The sequence below is a fragment of the Phocoena sinus genome, chromosome 10 (assembly GCF_008692025.1).
Source record: "Phocoena sinus isolate mPhoSin1 chromosome 10, mPhoSin1.pri, whole genome shotgun sequence".
Classification (NCBI taxonomy): Eukaryota; Metazoa; Chordata; class Mammalia; order Artiodactyla; family Phocoenidae; genus Phocoena; species Phocoena sinus.
Window position 1 is genome coordinate 42,715,961 of NC_045772.1, and position 17,773 is coordinate 42,733,733.

Here is a 17,773-nt window from a genome sequence, read left to right on the forward strand (position 1 = left end):
AAGAAACCTAATTTAGCCAGAATGTGCAGATTGGAGAAGGCATCTCTGAAGAAGTGAATGCCATCTTGTTGTATCTTGAATCCTCTGTAATAAAGAATCAAAAGAATTTCATTATAAGAGTTTGAATTCTAAATGTAATGCCACAAGGTGGACACTGAGGGTAGAAGTGTAACCATTTTTCTGTGAACATGTTAAAATGATATAAAAATTTGAATTTAGAAGTTCTGGGCGTTTTTTGTTTCATACTTTTGATAATTGCTGGATTTACTACACTGTATATTCAACCCAGCAAATTCTAAAATGTTATTAAATAAGTATCTGTATAGGAAAACCGAATAATGCAGAATGAAACGTAAGTTCTCATTTACTTCCAATCTTTTCTCTCTTATAGGTAGCTCCTGTTAGGTTTCTGGTATATCTTTCCAGAAATGTCTTATTCATAAGAAAGTATGTACATGTATGAGTATGCACATTCATATATATCCAGACTGGATTTTGCCATACATCCTTTACCCCTGCTTTGATGCTCTTTCCATATCAACTCAGATCTGCTTTATTTTTTCATTGCACAGCATTCCATTGTATGCACATTAATACTAAGGTTTTTTTCTGTGTACTGCTTTGTATACTTTCTATACTCCTCTGAAGGATATGATGCAGTGATTGGAAAAAGCAGATATAATACCTGTAATCATGAATTTTATGGCCTGGTCAGTTGCGGGGAGACAGACTAATTAGTCAGATAATCACAATAATTTATAATTACAAACTTGAGACATCATATGATGGAAAGAAATGGAGCTTTATAGGAGTGTGTACAACCAAGAAATCTTACTTAGCCAGGATGTACAAGTTGGAGAAGGCATCTCTGAAGAAGTAGATGCCAGCCTGTCCTGTCTTGAAGAAGTAAATCTTTGAGCTGAGAGCCAAAGATTGTGTAGGACTGGGAAGAACCTATTAGGCGAGCATGAAACATTTTACAGACCCTGAGATCCTTTAATTTTTTTCAAGGTAGGTTCTCATAAGTGAATAACCAAGGCTGGAGATGGACATATTTAAGGCTTTTGTTATTCCCATGGCCAAAGTGCTCTCCAGAAAGGTAATGGTTTATAGGAACACTAGCCATATTTAAGAATGCATATTCACCATAATTTTCCCTGCATTAAAAGAAAATCCTTACTCTGATTTCGTAGACGAGTTTGAATCCCGCTTGTGTTTCTTTGACTGATTGAATATTTTTCTTATTTTTGAATTAGTATCTTCATAATTTTTTGCTAAATGTTTTGTTAATGCTAACTAATTAACCGGCATCACTAGAGAGATTTATCAATGCTGTTAGAAATTATTTACAGCAAACAGAAAGTGTATAAAATAGAGTAGGATACATTAGGAAGAAATATTTCTAAATTGTCTAAAGGGTGGATGTTGGATCAGCAATACTATTCCAAATGAAAGCACTTCACTGCTAAAATCAGTAACTCTTAATTCTTTAGGTGAAAAGCATATTAATCACATCTTGTAGCATCTTGTGAGTTAAACTAAAGTTTTAATTTTTTAAAAGAGTAAAAATTGATGTTAATGTGGGATTCTAACCTTAATTTTTTAAAAAGTAATCTGTGCATTACCTATGGCATTCAGCCATTTTTCTGGCTCAGTGTAACACATTTTGTCTTAAGTTTTGGCTTTCCTTTTTTTTTATTTTATTTTTTGTACAGCAGGTTTTTATTATCTATTTTATAAGGTTTTGGTTTTCTAAAAGCAGTATTCTCTAAATTAATACTAATCTTATAGTACAAAAGAACTTAGGACATGCTCTGATCAGTCCTAACAGTATTCATGTCTGGTAACCAAGAACATTATGGACAGTGCCAGCATATCCGGGGTAGGCTGGGGGTGTGGTGGTATTCAGTGATGTGACATGAGGTACATTCGCGGAGATGAGGAAGTTTACTTGACATAGATTGGGACCAGAGCTTTTTATAACTGCCATTAAATAGTTTAAAGGGCTGACATTTGATAACAAGAATTATTAAACTAAAAAAAAAAAAAAAAAAGATCTCCAGGGGAGCATAATGAGTACAGTACAGCATGTGGCAGAGTTTGACTTTTTAACATGAATTTGATAAAAATTAATACTGTTAAAAATCAAGTGGGTTTGAGAGAGGTAAAACAGTTGTCCACACAAAGACTTACACACAAATGCTCATAGCAGCTCTATTTATAATAGCCCCCTGCCAAAAGAAAACCCAGATGTCCATCAGCAGCTGAATATTTAAACGTACAATAGAATATATGTTTTCAATGGAATACCATTATACAATAAAAAGTAATGAATATTTGATAAATACTACAACATAGATGAATCTCAGAATAATTTTTCTGAATGAAAGAAGCCGGACTGGGGGAAAAAAGTACATACTGTATGATGGCATTTCTATAAAATTCTAGAAAGTATGAACTAGAGTGACAGCAGAGCAACAGTTGCCTGGGGTGGGAAGCAGGAAGGGGAGAAGGGAGGTGTTCTAACAGGGCAGGGGAAAAACTTTGAGAGTGATGGATATGTTCATTATTTTGACTTTGATGATGGTTTCACGGGTGTATATATACGTGAAAACTTGTCAAAGTAAAAAAAAAAAAAAATCAACTGGGTTTGATCTGTGAGGTACTAAGCAGCCCAGAAATTTAAGCAAAAATTGACCATTCACAGTTGTTAAAGGAATTTGAATAAAGACTCTTTGTATTTTTCCTTTCCTGTGATTCTAGCATACATTAGATTTTCACCAACAGTGCTATTGTAAAAATCCTTGCCCAGTAGATTCTGAATGCCAAGTAGTGACTTGTAAGCAGCATCCTCTGAAAAATTACTTCAGTGACTAGTGTCTATGTTCCGTGTTTTTCCTTGAAATAGTTTTAACGTGATATTCATTTAAACGTTTTGGTTTCAAATGTTTTTATTGGTTATAAATAAGTCGTATGCTCTTTCTTTTTAACATTGATGTTTCTCTCCATAGATATTTGGCGTTCATACAACATGGCAGACATCGACAAGTAAGTGGCAGATAGTTGGTTCCTTTTTCAGATTTGGCATCACTTTGTACCGTGTGATGTAGTTAACAGCAGTACAAATTATGTACTATGAAAATGTATGGTAATGACATGCTTTAGTGCCTGCTATTTTAAAAGTTGGGTACAATGTATTCAAGACAAAATATAGTATACAGAATCACTGTCATAAATATAGTAGACCGTTTGTCAGTATTCTTAGGGAAGTGCTGAGCACAATAATGAGTCATAAATATTTGGAGAATTCATTTTTACCATTTCTCAAGGATTTTACTACTTGCATTGTAAAGTATCATACATACAAGATAAAAAGTGTATGAAGCTTATGTGTAAAATTTAAAGAATAACAGTACACTTGTGTACAAGTTTTTAAAAATGGATCATTACTTTTAGAAGCCCTGTGTGCCCCCCTTCTCAATTGCATCCTCCTTTTCTCTCCAGAGGTGTCAGTACTATCTTGCCTTTTGTCTAATTCACTTCTTTGTTTTTCTTTAGAGTTTTATAACCTACAAATTCTTAATCAGTGTTTACTTTTGAAAATCTGAATAGCAGTTACAAACTTAGCTGTGTAAAGAAAAAAGCAGTGTTAGTTGAAGGGTCCAAGGTAGGAAAATAAAAAGTAAAAGAGACTATCTGGGTCATGGACTGGCTTCAGCTTTCCTGAGTCTTTACAAGGGCTTATTTTGGAGAAGTCATTGGGCAAGGTCATACATCCTGGAAACATAGGTTTATTGAAGTTGGCATCTGTCAGGGTTCTAGTGTGGATGGATGTCTTGCAGAAGTATGTGAAGGAGAATGAGGTGACCTGCACTGTTTGTTGCTATTTGTAATTTCACAATAGTCTGCCAACTCAGGAATAGGTAAAACAGAACATTTCAGGATGAAGGGGTTATGATGCGATTATCCACAGCTGTTGTAGGCAGCAGAACATGGAGGTGGGAGGGCAGGAAACTTATATCATAAGGGCAACACATTCAAGTACTTATACGAATTTGGCCAGTCCTCCCATGTGTACTGTCTTCAGCATGAAAGGAAGAGTGGCAGCAGACATTTTACTGATAATGGCTGTCAAAGTTATTGTCTCCTGAATCACACTGCTCCAGTGTGGATTGCTTGACCTTGGTTGCACAATTGTCATTGTGGATTTATTTTATCTTCCTGGGGTTTCCTTTTGTCTCTCCTCTCTTGGGTTTGCTGTTTGCTATATCCCATGTTTTCTTTTTTTGGTTCTTTGGTTTAGTACCTTGGAAGAGTACAAGGGAAGTAAATTCTTTTGAGATGGCATGACTGAAGATGACTATTTTACCCTTCTGCTTGATATTTGGGGTGTAGAATTGTAATTTAGGAATCACTTTTCTTTAGAATTTTGAAGGCATTGCTCCATTGTCACCTTGCTTCTAGTGTTGCTGTGTTGAAGTTCTAAATGGTCATAATTCTTGATCATTTGTATGTAACACTTTTTAAAAAACGTAGACATGTATGTCTATTTCTGGAAACTACTCTGGCTTTGGAGTTCAGAAATTTTAACATTGTTAGGTCTTTTTTTTTTAAATCTCTTGTTAGGCATTCAGTGGTGGACTCTCAGTCTGGCAACTTGATAGCTGTCAGTTCTAGGGAATATTCTTGACTTATTTTGTTGATTGTCTTGTTCCCATTTTCTATTTCTGGAGCTTCTGTTATATGTTGGACTGGTTCTTGTGATTACCTTTTGTCCTAGTTTCCATCTTTGTCTCTTTGCTCTTCTTTCTGGGCAAAGCTGAAGAAACTTTATCTTTTAACTCTTGTATTGAGTTTCTAAATTTCTGTTGTTTTAGTTTTCAAGCGTTCCTTTGCTCTCTGTTCCTATTTTTATAGCATCTTGTTCTTACTTCACTGATTGTAATATCTTTTCTCTGGATGTTCTTTCCCCTGTATAGTCCGTTTGGTCTTAAATTTTTCTTTCCTGTTTTGGTCTCCATGTAGGAGGCTTTCCTCAAATAGGAGGTAATACTTGTTTGCTCTTTAAGACTGGGTGGGGGAAATGCATAGTTGAAGGTTTTTTTTTTTTTTTTTTTTTTTTTTTGTGGTACACAGGCCTCTCACTGTTGTGGCCTCTCCCGTCGCGGAGCACAGGCTCCGGACGCGCAGGCTCAGCGGCCATGGCTCACGGGCCCAGCCGCTGCGCGGCATGTGGGATCTTCCCGGACCGGGGCACGAACCCGTGTCCCCTGCATCGGCAGGCGGACTCTCAACCATTGCGCCACCAGGGAAGCCCTGAAGGATGTTTTTTTTAAAGTTAATTGGCGAATTTGACTGTTGGGAGGGGGGGAGTGCTTTCAATTTAGGATTTTAATGTGGGCTCACCAGGGCAGACATTTGTTGTGAGACTCCCCACTGTCAGAATGGCATTTTTTTCTAGGCTGGTCACATACCCCAGTAAAGAGTGTTTGGGTAAAGATACAGCTTCCATACATTTGGGAACTAACTTGGGAGAAGGCAGCTGGGGGAGGGGTCTCTGCATTCAGCATTCTATCAATAGTATGTATATATCTGTGATCCTCTAGTCTGAGCTTCCAGTTCCGTTTCCAGAGAAGAAACTGTTCTGCTAGAGTGAGAAAGAGGATCTAAGGATTTAACTGTTTATTAGTTTTTGCTTAGTTCTCCCTATTTTATCCACCTTCACCCCCAAGCCCTAGTTCTAAAAGTGTCCTTTTTAAGATTCTGTGTTTAGGCTCGTTCTCAGCTCTACCACTGCTGACTTAGATTTCAGTTCTCGGTGAATTTGCTGCTTTTTGTCTCCTTGTCCTTCAGTATTTGTTTAAAAACCCCTTTGTCATAATTTTAGTGGAGAGTTTGGAAGGATTAAGATCAGATGAGTATGTGCAGTCTGTCATCTAACTTTCATTTTGTCTTAAACTTCGAAAAAAACTTGGTTGTGATAGCTTGATTCTGCCCTATGCTTCCCACCCCATTATTTACTGTTGGATACCTGTGAGCTCATAGGAGGGTAGGAGGAAGAGGAAGATCCTTGTTCTTTAAAGCAGGAGTCCGCAGACTTTTTCTTTAAAGGACCTGATTGTAAGTATTTCAGGCATTTTGAGCCATGAGGTTTCTGTTGCAGCTATTCAGCTCTGCCGTTGTAGTGTGAAAGAAGCCAGAGACAATACATAAATTAATGTGGCTGTGTTCCAATAAAACTTTATTTACAAAAATAGGACTGGGCTGGATTCGGCCATATGACACAGTTTGTGGACTTCTGTTTTAAAGCCTTAAGTTTTAGATGTTCAATAAATGATTGAATGAGATGGCACTGGAGGAAGAGCTGTTCCATGTTGTCTTTATGCTTAACTTTATAGTGAATAAAAGATATTCCCAAAATAATCTGTATTGTTTCTGATGGGAAGGCTGTTTTTTTTTCCCTTTGTTGACAGAAACAGATTTTTCTAGCAGAATACAGTTGACCTTTTTTATAGTTCCTATATGAAAATTAATTTTTTAAATGCTATTTCTAGACTAACCAAATACCGTACTAAAATGTAAAATAACACAAGGAATTGTATGATGATTTGAATGTTGAGTTAGATATCCTAATTCCCCATTTTAAAGCTGATTGTAATCTCATGTTCAAAAACTAGATTTTTAAGATGAAATGGGAAGAATGTTATTACTTTTTACCTTCTCTTTCAATGGTCCATCCTCCTGGTTTTACTCTAAGCATGAAGTAGACTTGGGTCTTCTTAACTTTTACTGTTCTTCCCCATCTCCCCTATGAAGTGAAGAAAAAAGGAAGGTCCAAAGATAGTAAGTACAGGCTGATGTGGTTGTTCCACAGCCACCAGGGATCCAGGATCCTTCTGTTTTTCCAGACTCCTTAATTTATTCTTAGCTGGTGAGTTCCGTTCTCTAGGATGCCTCATGGTCCAATATGGCTGCTGGAGCTCTAGCCATCATATCCCTGTTCTAGGGAGGGAGCAATATTGAAAAGGGTTCCAGCTGTTTACCATTCTATTAAGGAGGCTTTATATATATATAAAATTCTACATTCCTCTTTTTTTACCTTACTGCCAAAAGATGGTTATATAGCCACATCTAGCTGAAAGGTAGGCTGGGATATGTAGACTTTTTAGCTTGGTTTATTACCATCTCTCATAAAATCAGAGTGCTGTTACTAGGTAGAATGAAACCAATGGATTTGGGTAGAAAGCACATACTTTCTGACATTACATCCTCTGAATCACAACCTGTCAAACCACATTTTTAAAGCTTAAAGTATAAGCTTTATATTAGACCATATGCTTTTAAATGAAAGTTTAAGTATTTCCAATTTGTCCTTGTTTACATATGAAGTTAGAAAACTGAATCACCCTTTGGATTTCCTACTTCATATTTTTGAAAGAGGAATATTCACCTAGAAAATGAACTGAAGTTTTCTATAATTTTTTTTTTTTTTTTTTTTTTTTTTGGGTAATTGGTACATTTGAACCTTGGTGTGATACTATAATATTATAGCAAAGAGCAGTCTGAACTTGATCAAGATTTGGATGATGTTGAAGAAGTAGAAGAAGAAGAAACTGGTGAAGAAACAAAAATCAAAGGTATTATTTTAAATTCCTTCAGGAGCCAGTGATTGCTGGCGCGTGTCTTCTGGAGGGTAGTAGTAAATATCATTCTCTTTTTGGATACTTGTCCACTTTACTGACTAGCCAAACCTGCAGTAACAGTTTTGTGTGTAAATGTATGTTTGAGATGGGAGGGAGGGAGGGAGGAAGGGAGGGGCAGAGGGAGCTGGAGATGGAGAGGAGTGGTAGTAAGCGAGGAGGGAATGGATGTAGTGACCCAGCAGAAGTCACTGTGTGCACGCTCTACTGCTGGAGTGATGGCATAGCTTGTCAAACAGTTGCCTGTGAGATTTGTCTCAATTTAGGTACGTTATAGGTGGTGGTAGGAGTTGTTTCTAGTGGTGCTTCTAAATAACACTAGCTTAGACTTATTTGAAAATGTTTAGTATTTAATATGTAGAAAATACGTAGTGTGTATGTCTGTGTTTTTAATCCATTCCAACCGATCAAAAAGAGACATTTATTAAATGTAGACAAAATCATTCAAAATTTTCTATAGCAAATTATTTTTAAAGGGGGTAATAATGGTAGTGGAGAATTACACTGCTTTAGGATATGCCCTGTAGCTTAGGAGCCAAGAATATCAACGTACCAGATGACTCAACTTCTTAATTTTTTTTTTTTTTTGCGGTACGCGGGCCTCTCACCGCTGCGGCCTCTCCCGTTGCGGAGCACAGGCTCCAGATGCGCAGGCTCAGCGGCCATGGCTCACGGGCCCAGCCACTCCGTGGCATGTGGGATCCTCCCGGACCGGGGCACGAACCCGTGTCCCCTGCATCGGCAGGCGGACCCCCAACCACTGCGCCCCTCAACTTCTCATTTTTAAGCCAGAATGAGGTTTATTCTGAAAAGACTGCTGAACTTCTAGCTTCAGCTTTCATTGTGCAGCGTTTTTTTAAAAGATAGAGAACTGTATCTTTAGTGGCCAGTGTTGGTATTTCTGAAAGCATGTTGGTTATCACAGCTGTACATCATCCAATAATAAAATCAGTATTAGAAGTAAATTGATGTTTAAAAACAAATTGGAAAAATTAATGGTAATTTTTTGGTGAAGTCTGTATTGATGGAGAAAATAAGATAGCAAAATAATTTGTTTTGCATAAATCTGGGTTATTTTTAGATTTAATATAATTTTTAGATGCCATTAATAACCAAATTTTGTTTGGCTTTAGTTACAACTTTTGACTATCTCAGTTGTTAACTTTCTCTGTTCAGATACCCACAAGCACATTATACAAGCATCAATGAAACGTTCAGATTCATTTGACCATCTTTGTCCCAGGCTTGAAACTGTCACTATATTTGCAGTTTTCTTGTATGTGTTGTTTGACTTCAGAGGGTTATCAAGGATCATAGATAGGCATCTGGATGAATCTTTGAGCTTCCCAAAACACAAGGTGGGTAAAACAAGGTAGTAGGAAAAGAAAGGATAATGTTCATAGTAGTTGTGGCAGTGGCCTTGAGAAATGGTGTACGTTAGACATCATTAGAATCTGAACTTTTCCTGTACACTGGGTTTTCCTAGAGTGAATTTTCTTTAGCTTGCTGCTCGTCTCTACTCATACCAGCGATTTATGAGCTAGTCAGGAAAGTTTCATGATTGGATTGTCCTATTCAAATAGCATGATACATTTTCATAAAATCCTTCTTTCAATGCCCTTTTTTTTTTCAAAGCGCGTCAGCTGACTGTTCAGATGATGCAAAATCCTCAGATTCTTGCAGCCCTTCAAGAAAGACTTGATGGTCTGGTAGAAACACCAACAGGATACATTGAAAGGTACAAGTTCTTCTTTTTCATAGTCCTTATTTATCTTTCTATAATCAACGTTGCAGGTGTATATTTTTAAGGCCATCTGGGACTTAATGTATGTCACAGTGGAAAGCTAGTGTTCATTAGTATCTAGTATAGGATTATTGGGAGTTTAAAATTTTGCTGAGTACAGATTTAGAGTTGGTCTTTTAAAGTTTATTTTGGTTCATCTCCGTAGGGAGTATACTTATCTTAAATCATTTCTGAGATTTGTTAGAAATGCACAGAATTAAAAGAAATACAGATTTCTTATTTATTTCATTGGTGATATAAATCACTAATAATAGCCCAAATATCTTATTCTGCTTATAGTTTTTTACATAACTTTATAATTCTAAGATCTCTCCACATTGCTGTCTATATGTATCTCTCGTCATTAGTTTCTGGCTTCTGAATGTTTCCTGGTTCTCTGTGATGTGTGTCCACCATGCTTTATTATATGCTTTTTCCTTGATGGTCATCCAGTTTGTCTCCAAGCTTCATCAGCACGAATTCAGTTGTGATGTTGTTCACGCTTGTGTATGTCCTCTTAAGGAGCTGTGTGGGAATTTCTTGGGATATGTACTTATCAGTGGAATTGTTAATTATGGGATATGCAGACCGTCAGTACCTCCAGGTGCTTTCTGCAATGCCTGTATCCAGTATGTGAAGGTCGCTTTACCCTTGTGTCCTTGCCAACAATTGACATCATTCAGCTTTATCGTTTTTCTGTTTTTACCAATCTAAGAGGGGCAGGCTCATTTTGTTTTACTTGTATTTTCTGATTTCTAATGGGTTGAGCTTGCTTTCATAATGATTGCGAGTGAGCCTTTTAGGTTGCTCATTTTGTACCCTTTTGCCCATTCACATTTTGGGGTTTACTATCTTTTTTTAAAAATTAATTTATTTTTGGCTGCGTTGGATCTTTGTTGCTGCACGTGGGCTTACTTTAGTTGCGGTGAGCGGGGGCTTCTCTTTGTTGCCGTGCACGGGCTTCTCATTGTTGTGGCTTCTCTTATTGTGGAGCACGGGCTCTAGGCGTGTGGGCTTCAGTAGTTGTGGCACTCGTGCTCAGTACTTGTGACGTGCCCAGTACTTGTGGCTCGTGGGCTCTAGAGCGCAGGCTCAGTAGTTGTGGCGCACGGGCTTAGTTGCTCCGCACCATGTGGGATCTTCCTGGACCAGGGTTCGAACCTGTGTCCCCTGCATTAGCAGGTGGATTCTTAACCACTGTGCCACCAGGGAAGCCCTGGTTTACTGTCTTTTTCTTGTTTTGTAGGAGTCCTTGTGTATTCTAGGTTTTAATCCCTTATCAGTCTTAGACTTTGTAAATAATCTATTGTCATTTCTATTAATTTTGTCCATGGTGTCCTCTATTAAACAAATCCTTAATTTTTATGTTTGTTAAATTTTTTGACATACGGCTTGTTCTTCTGAAGATAAATCTTTCCTTACTCCTTCTGCATTTCCTATTGACTAGTTTTACCTTTTACCTTTAGGTCTTTAATCCCTTTAGAGATCACCTTTGTATTTCATATTCAATAGGCATCTTTCTTTCCTTTCTTTTTTGGTGAGCTAGTTTTTATAATGCTTCACTAAACAGTTCATGCTTCCCCCATTTATTTGTGTTACCACCTTTATTGTAAATCAAATTCTTACAAACACCTTTGTCTCTGAGCAGCACTCTTCTTCATTGGTTTTTTGCTTGTTCTTTTGTCATTGTCCCACTTAATTACTCTGGCTTTATAGTATGTCTTAATATCTGGCAGGGTGAGTTGCTTTCTTCTACCACCCCTCATCCACCATGGAACACACTTTTAAGGTTGATCTTACCATCTGTAGCCCTTTATCCCATGTATGGTTGAGAGTAAGTTTATCAGGGTTCTCTTAAAAAAACAAAAACAAAAACCCTCAAAATAACAAAAAACTAGAATTTTCTTAAGAATTCCAATATCTTTTTAGTGTTAGATTGTCTCATCCATATCCTTGTATTTATTCAGATCATATTCTGTATCTTTTATTACAAAGTTTTCTTCTTGGTTAATTCCTCTATATTTGTGTTGCTGTTGTGAATAGTATTTTTTATTGTATTTTCTGGTTGGCTGTTCTTGATAAAGGAGTACTACTGATTATTATTTTTTTAAAGTTGATCTTGTGTCCAGAAACCTTGCTACTCTTACTGTATAGTAATTTGTTCTGTTATTTCTCACATAGCCCCAAAGATCTTATCTGCAAGTGGCAGTTTTAACTCTAATCTTCCACATTATACCACACTGCATGTTTATTTTTCTTTCTTTGTAACATTGGCCAGACTTTCAATACTGTGTTAAACATTAGCATTAAAAATGGGCATCCTTGTCTTATTATCTTAACCAGGAATGAGTATGTAATCTCTTCATTAATGTGTCTGTTTGTGATTTATTATGACCTTTTTTCCTTTATCAATTCAGATGGTCTTTTGACTTTTTCTTTGAATCTACTAAATGTATATTAAATATGGTTTTGGAAACCTCAGTTGGGTAGTTAATATTTTATTTAGGGTCCTTATTTATTAGTGAAAAGAGCTTGTGTGTGCCTGTACACACACACACACTCACTTTATTTAGGGTCCTTATTTATTAGTGAAAAGAGCTTGTGTGTGCCTGTACACACACACACACACACACACACACACACACACACTCACTCACTCACTCTATCCCTGGTTTTAGAGTCAAGATTTCAACTGCCTAGAAATGAACAAGATTGCTTTTACTTTTTTCTTTGTTTTCTGGAACAACTTGTATAAGATAGGAATTCCTTGAACAGTTGGTGGAACTCTTCTAAAAATTGACTTGGGCCTTTGGGATTTGGCAGCTAGAGGTCCTGGGGAATTTATCCTTTTTCTTTTTTTTTTTTCTATTTTCTTTTTTTATAACATACTAACTGACCTCTTCAATTTCTCTTGTGCCAGTTGTGGAGTTTTATGCTCTTCTAAAACTGTATGTGTTTTATCTAGGTTTCAAATTGATTAGTGTATAGTTCATATTTTTAAAAATCTGATTTTTCCCTTTCATATTCTGTATTTTGTATCTGCATTAGTTTTGCCAGTTGTCTCAATCTTAATGTTTTGATTTTCCATTTGCATTTTTTTTGTTATTGCTTTTTTTTTCTGGCTTTAATGTTATTTCCTTATGTGGGTTTGCTCTATGCCCTTCCCAGTTTCTTAATTGCCTGCTTAGTTCATTTAATTAAAAAAAATTAATGTGTCTCTTTTACGGCCATAAAACTTTTTATAAATGCTGTGTGAATAAGTATGAAAATTTATATGCCGAAATCAATAGCTTAGGCATATTAGTTGTATTGTTCAGATTCTCTTTATTTTTGCGTATTGATTGACTGCTTGATCTAACAGTTTTTGGGATGAATGTATAAAAAAATCTTCTTAATTTATCTTTCTCATCCTATAATTCTGTCAGTTGTGGATTGTGTCATAGATTTTGTTTTGTCTGATACTAAGATAGCTGCTCCAGCTTTGTTTTGGTTTTTATTTATCTGGCGTGTCTTTTTCCATCCTTGTATCTTACTCTAGTATGATCGTGTTCTTCTTTTTTAGTAATTTCAAACTCTTTACATTTCTTAGAAGTGGTATTGTTTTGGAGTTAATTGCTCTTCTCTTCTCTTATTATCTAATTTATGGTACTTTTTTCTCCTTTTCTGTTTTCCATTGAAAAGATCAAGTTGTCTTCTGCTGGTTTCAAAGTTAATGCATTTTGTTTTTTGTTATTATGGTAAAATGGATCAAAACCTAATACCTCAGTTTATTTACCCCTATTGATCTGTTAAATTCACCAATAATATACTTCCTCTAGGCCTCTTTTTTCTTTCTTTCAAGGAAACAGTAAAATTTATCAAGATATTTTTGATTCACCCATATGTTATATAGCATCTGGGTTTTTTTTTTACTTCCTCAAAATTATTTTTCATGAATATAATATCTGTGGCATACTTCCTAAAGCCTCATATACCTTATACAGTTTTTATTTTGCCTTCATATCTGAAAATTTTAAGTTCAAAGTTCTTAAATATCTTAAAAATTCACTTCAGTTTTTCTTGTCTACAGTGTTCTCTTTGAAACCCAATATCCCTCTGATACCTTTTCCTTTGTAGGTTGTTTGCTTTTTTCATTGGATATCTTTAGAATTTTCTTTTTTCTTTGATAGTCATCAATCTCATAAACGTGTCTAGTGGTTCGAATAAGGGCTTTCACGTTTCTGTAACTGAGAAATTCATTACCCTCATTTCCTCAGATATCCACCTCCCTTCTCTTTTTCAGCTATTGTTTCATTTGGCACCAGTGCCTCCATGTCTCATAGCTTTTCTGTCTGTCTTTCCTGCTGCCTTTCTGAAGAGGTTTTAAACCTCATGGATTTTTTCTTCAGTTGAACATACCTTGTTTGTCCAATTTTTGGTTACTTTAGTTAACTGTATTTTTCATACTTAATATTCCCACCTTGTTTTAGCTTTCTTGGTCTTGTTTCAGAGTTAAGATGTATCTTTCTTCAACGCTTTAAATGTATTTACATTCTTGTTTAAATTCTTTGTTTAATAATGCTTCAGATGCTAAATATTTCATTCTTTCATAGTACTCTTCAAGTGTCTAGTTATTTTGGCCTTATAGCTCCAGCACACTGGGCGATATCAGTTACTCTAGTAATGAGTATTAAGGGAGGAATGAAGATTAGACTTCTGTCTGTAACAATCTCATGGCGAAAGAGAAAGGGGACTGGTTGAGCCTAAGGAGAGCTCCAGTCACCTCAGACTCAGACTTGGCTGACAATTAAGGCAATTTTCTTGGCTGCTTTGGGAGGAACCAGTCTCCTTTGGTTGTAATCCATTGTTCCGGGATTGGAGGAGGTGGAAGAGTGAGTGCTTACGGGCTCTGAGCCAGTCCAGCTTTCATCAACTCTTCATGTTATCCTAGGAGCAATGGCACTGGGCTCTGAAGGGTGAAGGGGACAGGCAGTGAGTGTTGGAGGCAAGTGTAGAACTTTAAAGCTTTTCTGCAAAAAGCTTTCTTCCACCTTGTCCTCACTGCTGCCCACTCTGGTCACCACCACCCACCTACCCCCATCCCTGCCTTCCAAGTTGCAGCTCACCCTGTCTGTACCAGTTAAAGACAACCTTCAGTCTTACTCAGAAATTGCTCATGGTGTGATGGTGTGTGTGAGAAATAGTTGTTTGCTTCATGGTTCTAAAGTTTCCAGGGTTGATTTTTTTTTTTGAGATGTGGAGTTGCAGGGAGGCTAGCTGACCAAGCTATTTCACCACCTTGACAACATTTTAATTTTAATTGTAAGAATTAAGAGTTTGTATTTTAGGTTTTTGTTTTTGTTTGTTTTCTGATTACCTTAACTAAAGTGGTTAAGTAGAGAATTAATTTGCTTTACACTAATCTGTGTATGGCAGGAAATTCTAACCTGGATTTTGGATCTGTTGTACAGATTCCCTGAACTTACGGAACTTTTGAGTGTGAACATTTTTTGGGTGGTAGAGGGATTCATAATTTTAATCATTTTTTGAGGGGCTCATAAACTAGGTGTGTATAACCTTTAAAAAAATCTATGCTCTTATAGTGAACTGTATATGAATTATATCTTAGAAAAGCTGTTATTTTAAAAATCTACCTCCCCTCTTCATAAAATTTTACATACTTAATGTAATTCCAAATTAAATACTGAGACTAAAAAGAAAATAATGGTGTAGGATACCATTCTTTTTCCAAAAACACATATGTTCCCCTTCTTTCCCCTAATAATTGACACTGGTGAATATGCAGTTGACCCTTGAATAACACAGGAGTTAATCAGTAGTCATCCCCCTGTGTCTGCGATTCCTCCATCCATGGATTCAGCCAAGCACAGACTGTGTAGTACTCTAGTATTTACTATTGAAAAATACCGGCATATAAGTGGGCCCATGCAGTTCAAACTTGTGTTTCAAGTGTCAGCTGTACATATTTTATTTTATTAATTTATTTATTTTATTTGGCTGTGCTGTGCTACTTGTGGGATTTTAGTTCTCTACCCAAGGATTGAAGCTGTGCCCCCTGTAGTGGGAGCTCGGAGTCCTAACAGCTGGCCCTCCAGGGAATTCCCTCAATTGTACATATTTTTAAAAATTATTCAGGTTATTGTTAGGATGGTTAGTCCATGACTTTTTTTTTTTTTTTTTTTTTTTTTTTTTTTTTTTTTGCGGTACGCGGGCCTCTCACTGTTGTGGCCTCTCCCGTTGCGGAGCGCAGGCTCAGCGGCCATGGCTCACGGGCCTAGCTGCTCCGCGGCATGTGGGATCTTCCCAGACCGGGGCACGAGCCCGTGTCCCCTGTATCGGCAGGCGGACTCTGAACCACTGCGCCACCAGGGAAGCCCAGTCCGTGACTTTTTAACTTTTAGACTGCATTTTACAACTGAGATGCCAGCACTGACGAGCCCAGTGCTGAACTTAATTACAATGAAAGATTTAGGGTTGGTGATACGGTTTACATTTTCTTATCAATTTACTGTACCTGGTTAAATTTCCTCTTTTGAAATGTTTTATGGTCAAGAGGTCTGTGTATTTATATCTCTTGAATTTTAATTACTTTGAATGTACCTTTTGCTTCAAATAGGAAAGCTGTTACTAACTTTTATGCTGCAATTTCAGTATGCTAAAAGAAGTGTTATTTGGGTTTTACTGTGATGGTATATAACTGGTGCTTTCTAACCTTTCAGCTTGCCTAGGGTAGTTAAAAGACGCGTGAATGCTCTCAAAAACCTTCAAGTTAAATGTGCACAGATAGAAGCCAAGTTCTATGAGGAAGTTCATGATCTTGAAAGAAAGTATGCTGTTCTCTATCAACCTCTATTTGATAAGGTAATGCTTTCTAATACTCTGTTTTTTTAATGTAAAATTTAAGAAGAAGATAAAGCTCTGGAAATATAAACAAACTTTTGTTAGAACTGTCAGCAAAATGGTTATTAGAGGAATTTGGGAGAACTATCAATGATAGCAATTCAAGTTGTATGAATTAATTAAATCTTTAAGCATTCTTAATGAGGGACATCTAGTTTTTAACTTCGATGCCAGTGTTTTTATGTAAATTTTTGTTTTTAATCATTTTAGCGATTTGAGATCATTAATGCCATTTATGAACCTACAGAAGAAGAATGTGAATGGAAACCAGATGAGGAAGATGAAATTTCGGTTGGTATTAACTTTAATTTAGTGTGTTTTTATACCTTGGAAATAATTATCTTTGTGAGATGGATAGTGAGTGCAGGTGATCGACTGTTAGCCCAACTCCACCTGTACCCAAATTCACCTTTTCCTTGCATTTTTATAGCATTTAAAGTTTATAGATTCATATAAACTTTTCATTTGAACTTCATGATGACATACAAAAGGATTGTTCCCATTTTTAAAGTGCAAATGGAGGTCTCTAAATGTCCTGCCCACAACTTATAGATGGCAGAGCTGTGATACAAATCCAGTACTCTGTTACATGACCTGTTTCTCCAGCATTGATGTTTTAACATTGGTGATTAAGAGAATATATTTTGATTAAGAACACCAATGGGTGAGGCAATGGACAGGGTTTATATTTCTTTTGCTTTTCCTCTTTACTGTGCTTAAATCTTTTTTTTTTTTCCTCTTCTCTCCCATGAAGCTGAATTTTTTTTCCTACAGCTCATGGTCCTAGTGGCTTTCTTTTTGGAAGGGGTATGGTAGTAGAAATATTATGGAAGTAAGGTCTGGTGTGGGTAACAGCAGTGTTTACACAATTAGACTAGAACTTTTTTGGCTAAATGTTAAAATTAGTCATTGAGGGTTTGTTGGGTTCTCTCCCACTGCATGCAAGTTAAGGGGATGTGAAAAATTTTATCAAGATGTCTAATCTGGGTATTCAGTAATGATGAATGCTGTCTTTTATTAAGGAGGAGCTAAAAGAAAAGACCAAGATTGAAGATGAGAAAAAGGATGAAGAAAAAGAAGACCCCAAAGGAATTCCTGAATTTTGGTTGACCGTTTTTAAGAATGTTGACTTGCTCAGTGATATGGTTCAGGTAATTTTATTCATAAAAACACCAGTTTACCTCAAAGGGTAAACCTTTGAAGTTTAAATGGCTCTGATGACTAGTCTCTTTATTATTGATTTTTTTTTTTTTTTTTTTTTTTTTTTTTTTTGCGGTACGCGGGCCTCTCACTGTTGTGGTCTCTCCCGTTGCAGAGCACAGGCTCAGCGGCCATGGCTCACGGGCCCAGCCGCTCCGCGGCATGTGGGCTCTTCCCAGACCGGGGCACG

General features: G+C 36.6%; 1 protein-coding gene across 9 annotated transcripts in view; it reads left to right on the forward strand.

The window, feature by feature from the left end:
• The window catches only part of NAP1L1 (nucleosome assembly protein 1 like 1), a 34,969-nt gene that overhangs the window by 7,572 nt on the left and 9,624 nt on the right, over positions 1–17,773 (forward strand). For 6 of the 9 annotated variants that reach the window (XM_032644172.1, XM_032644178.1, XM_032644175.1 and 3 more), the window contains exons 2-7: positions 3,012–3,048; positions 7,552–7,637; positions 9,336–9,438; positions 16,203–16,344; positions 16,594–16,674; positions 17,406–17,534. In XM_032644172.1, the coding sequence (XP_032500063.1) occupies positions 3,032–3,048; positions 7,552–7,637; positions 9,336–9,438; positions 16,203–16,344; positions 16,594–16,674; positions 17,406–17,534 (558 nt within the window). In that variant the 5' untranslated portion in view covers positions 3,012–3,031. Of the gene's footprint in view, positions 1–2,952; positions 3,049–7,551; positions 7,638–9,335; positions 9,439–16,202; positions 16,345–16,593; positions 16,675–17,405; positions 17,535–17,773 lie in introns of those variants that run through there. The other 3 variants (XM_032644179.1, XM_032644180.1, XM_032644174.1) reach the window with 2 other exon arrangements.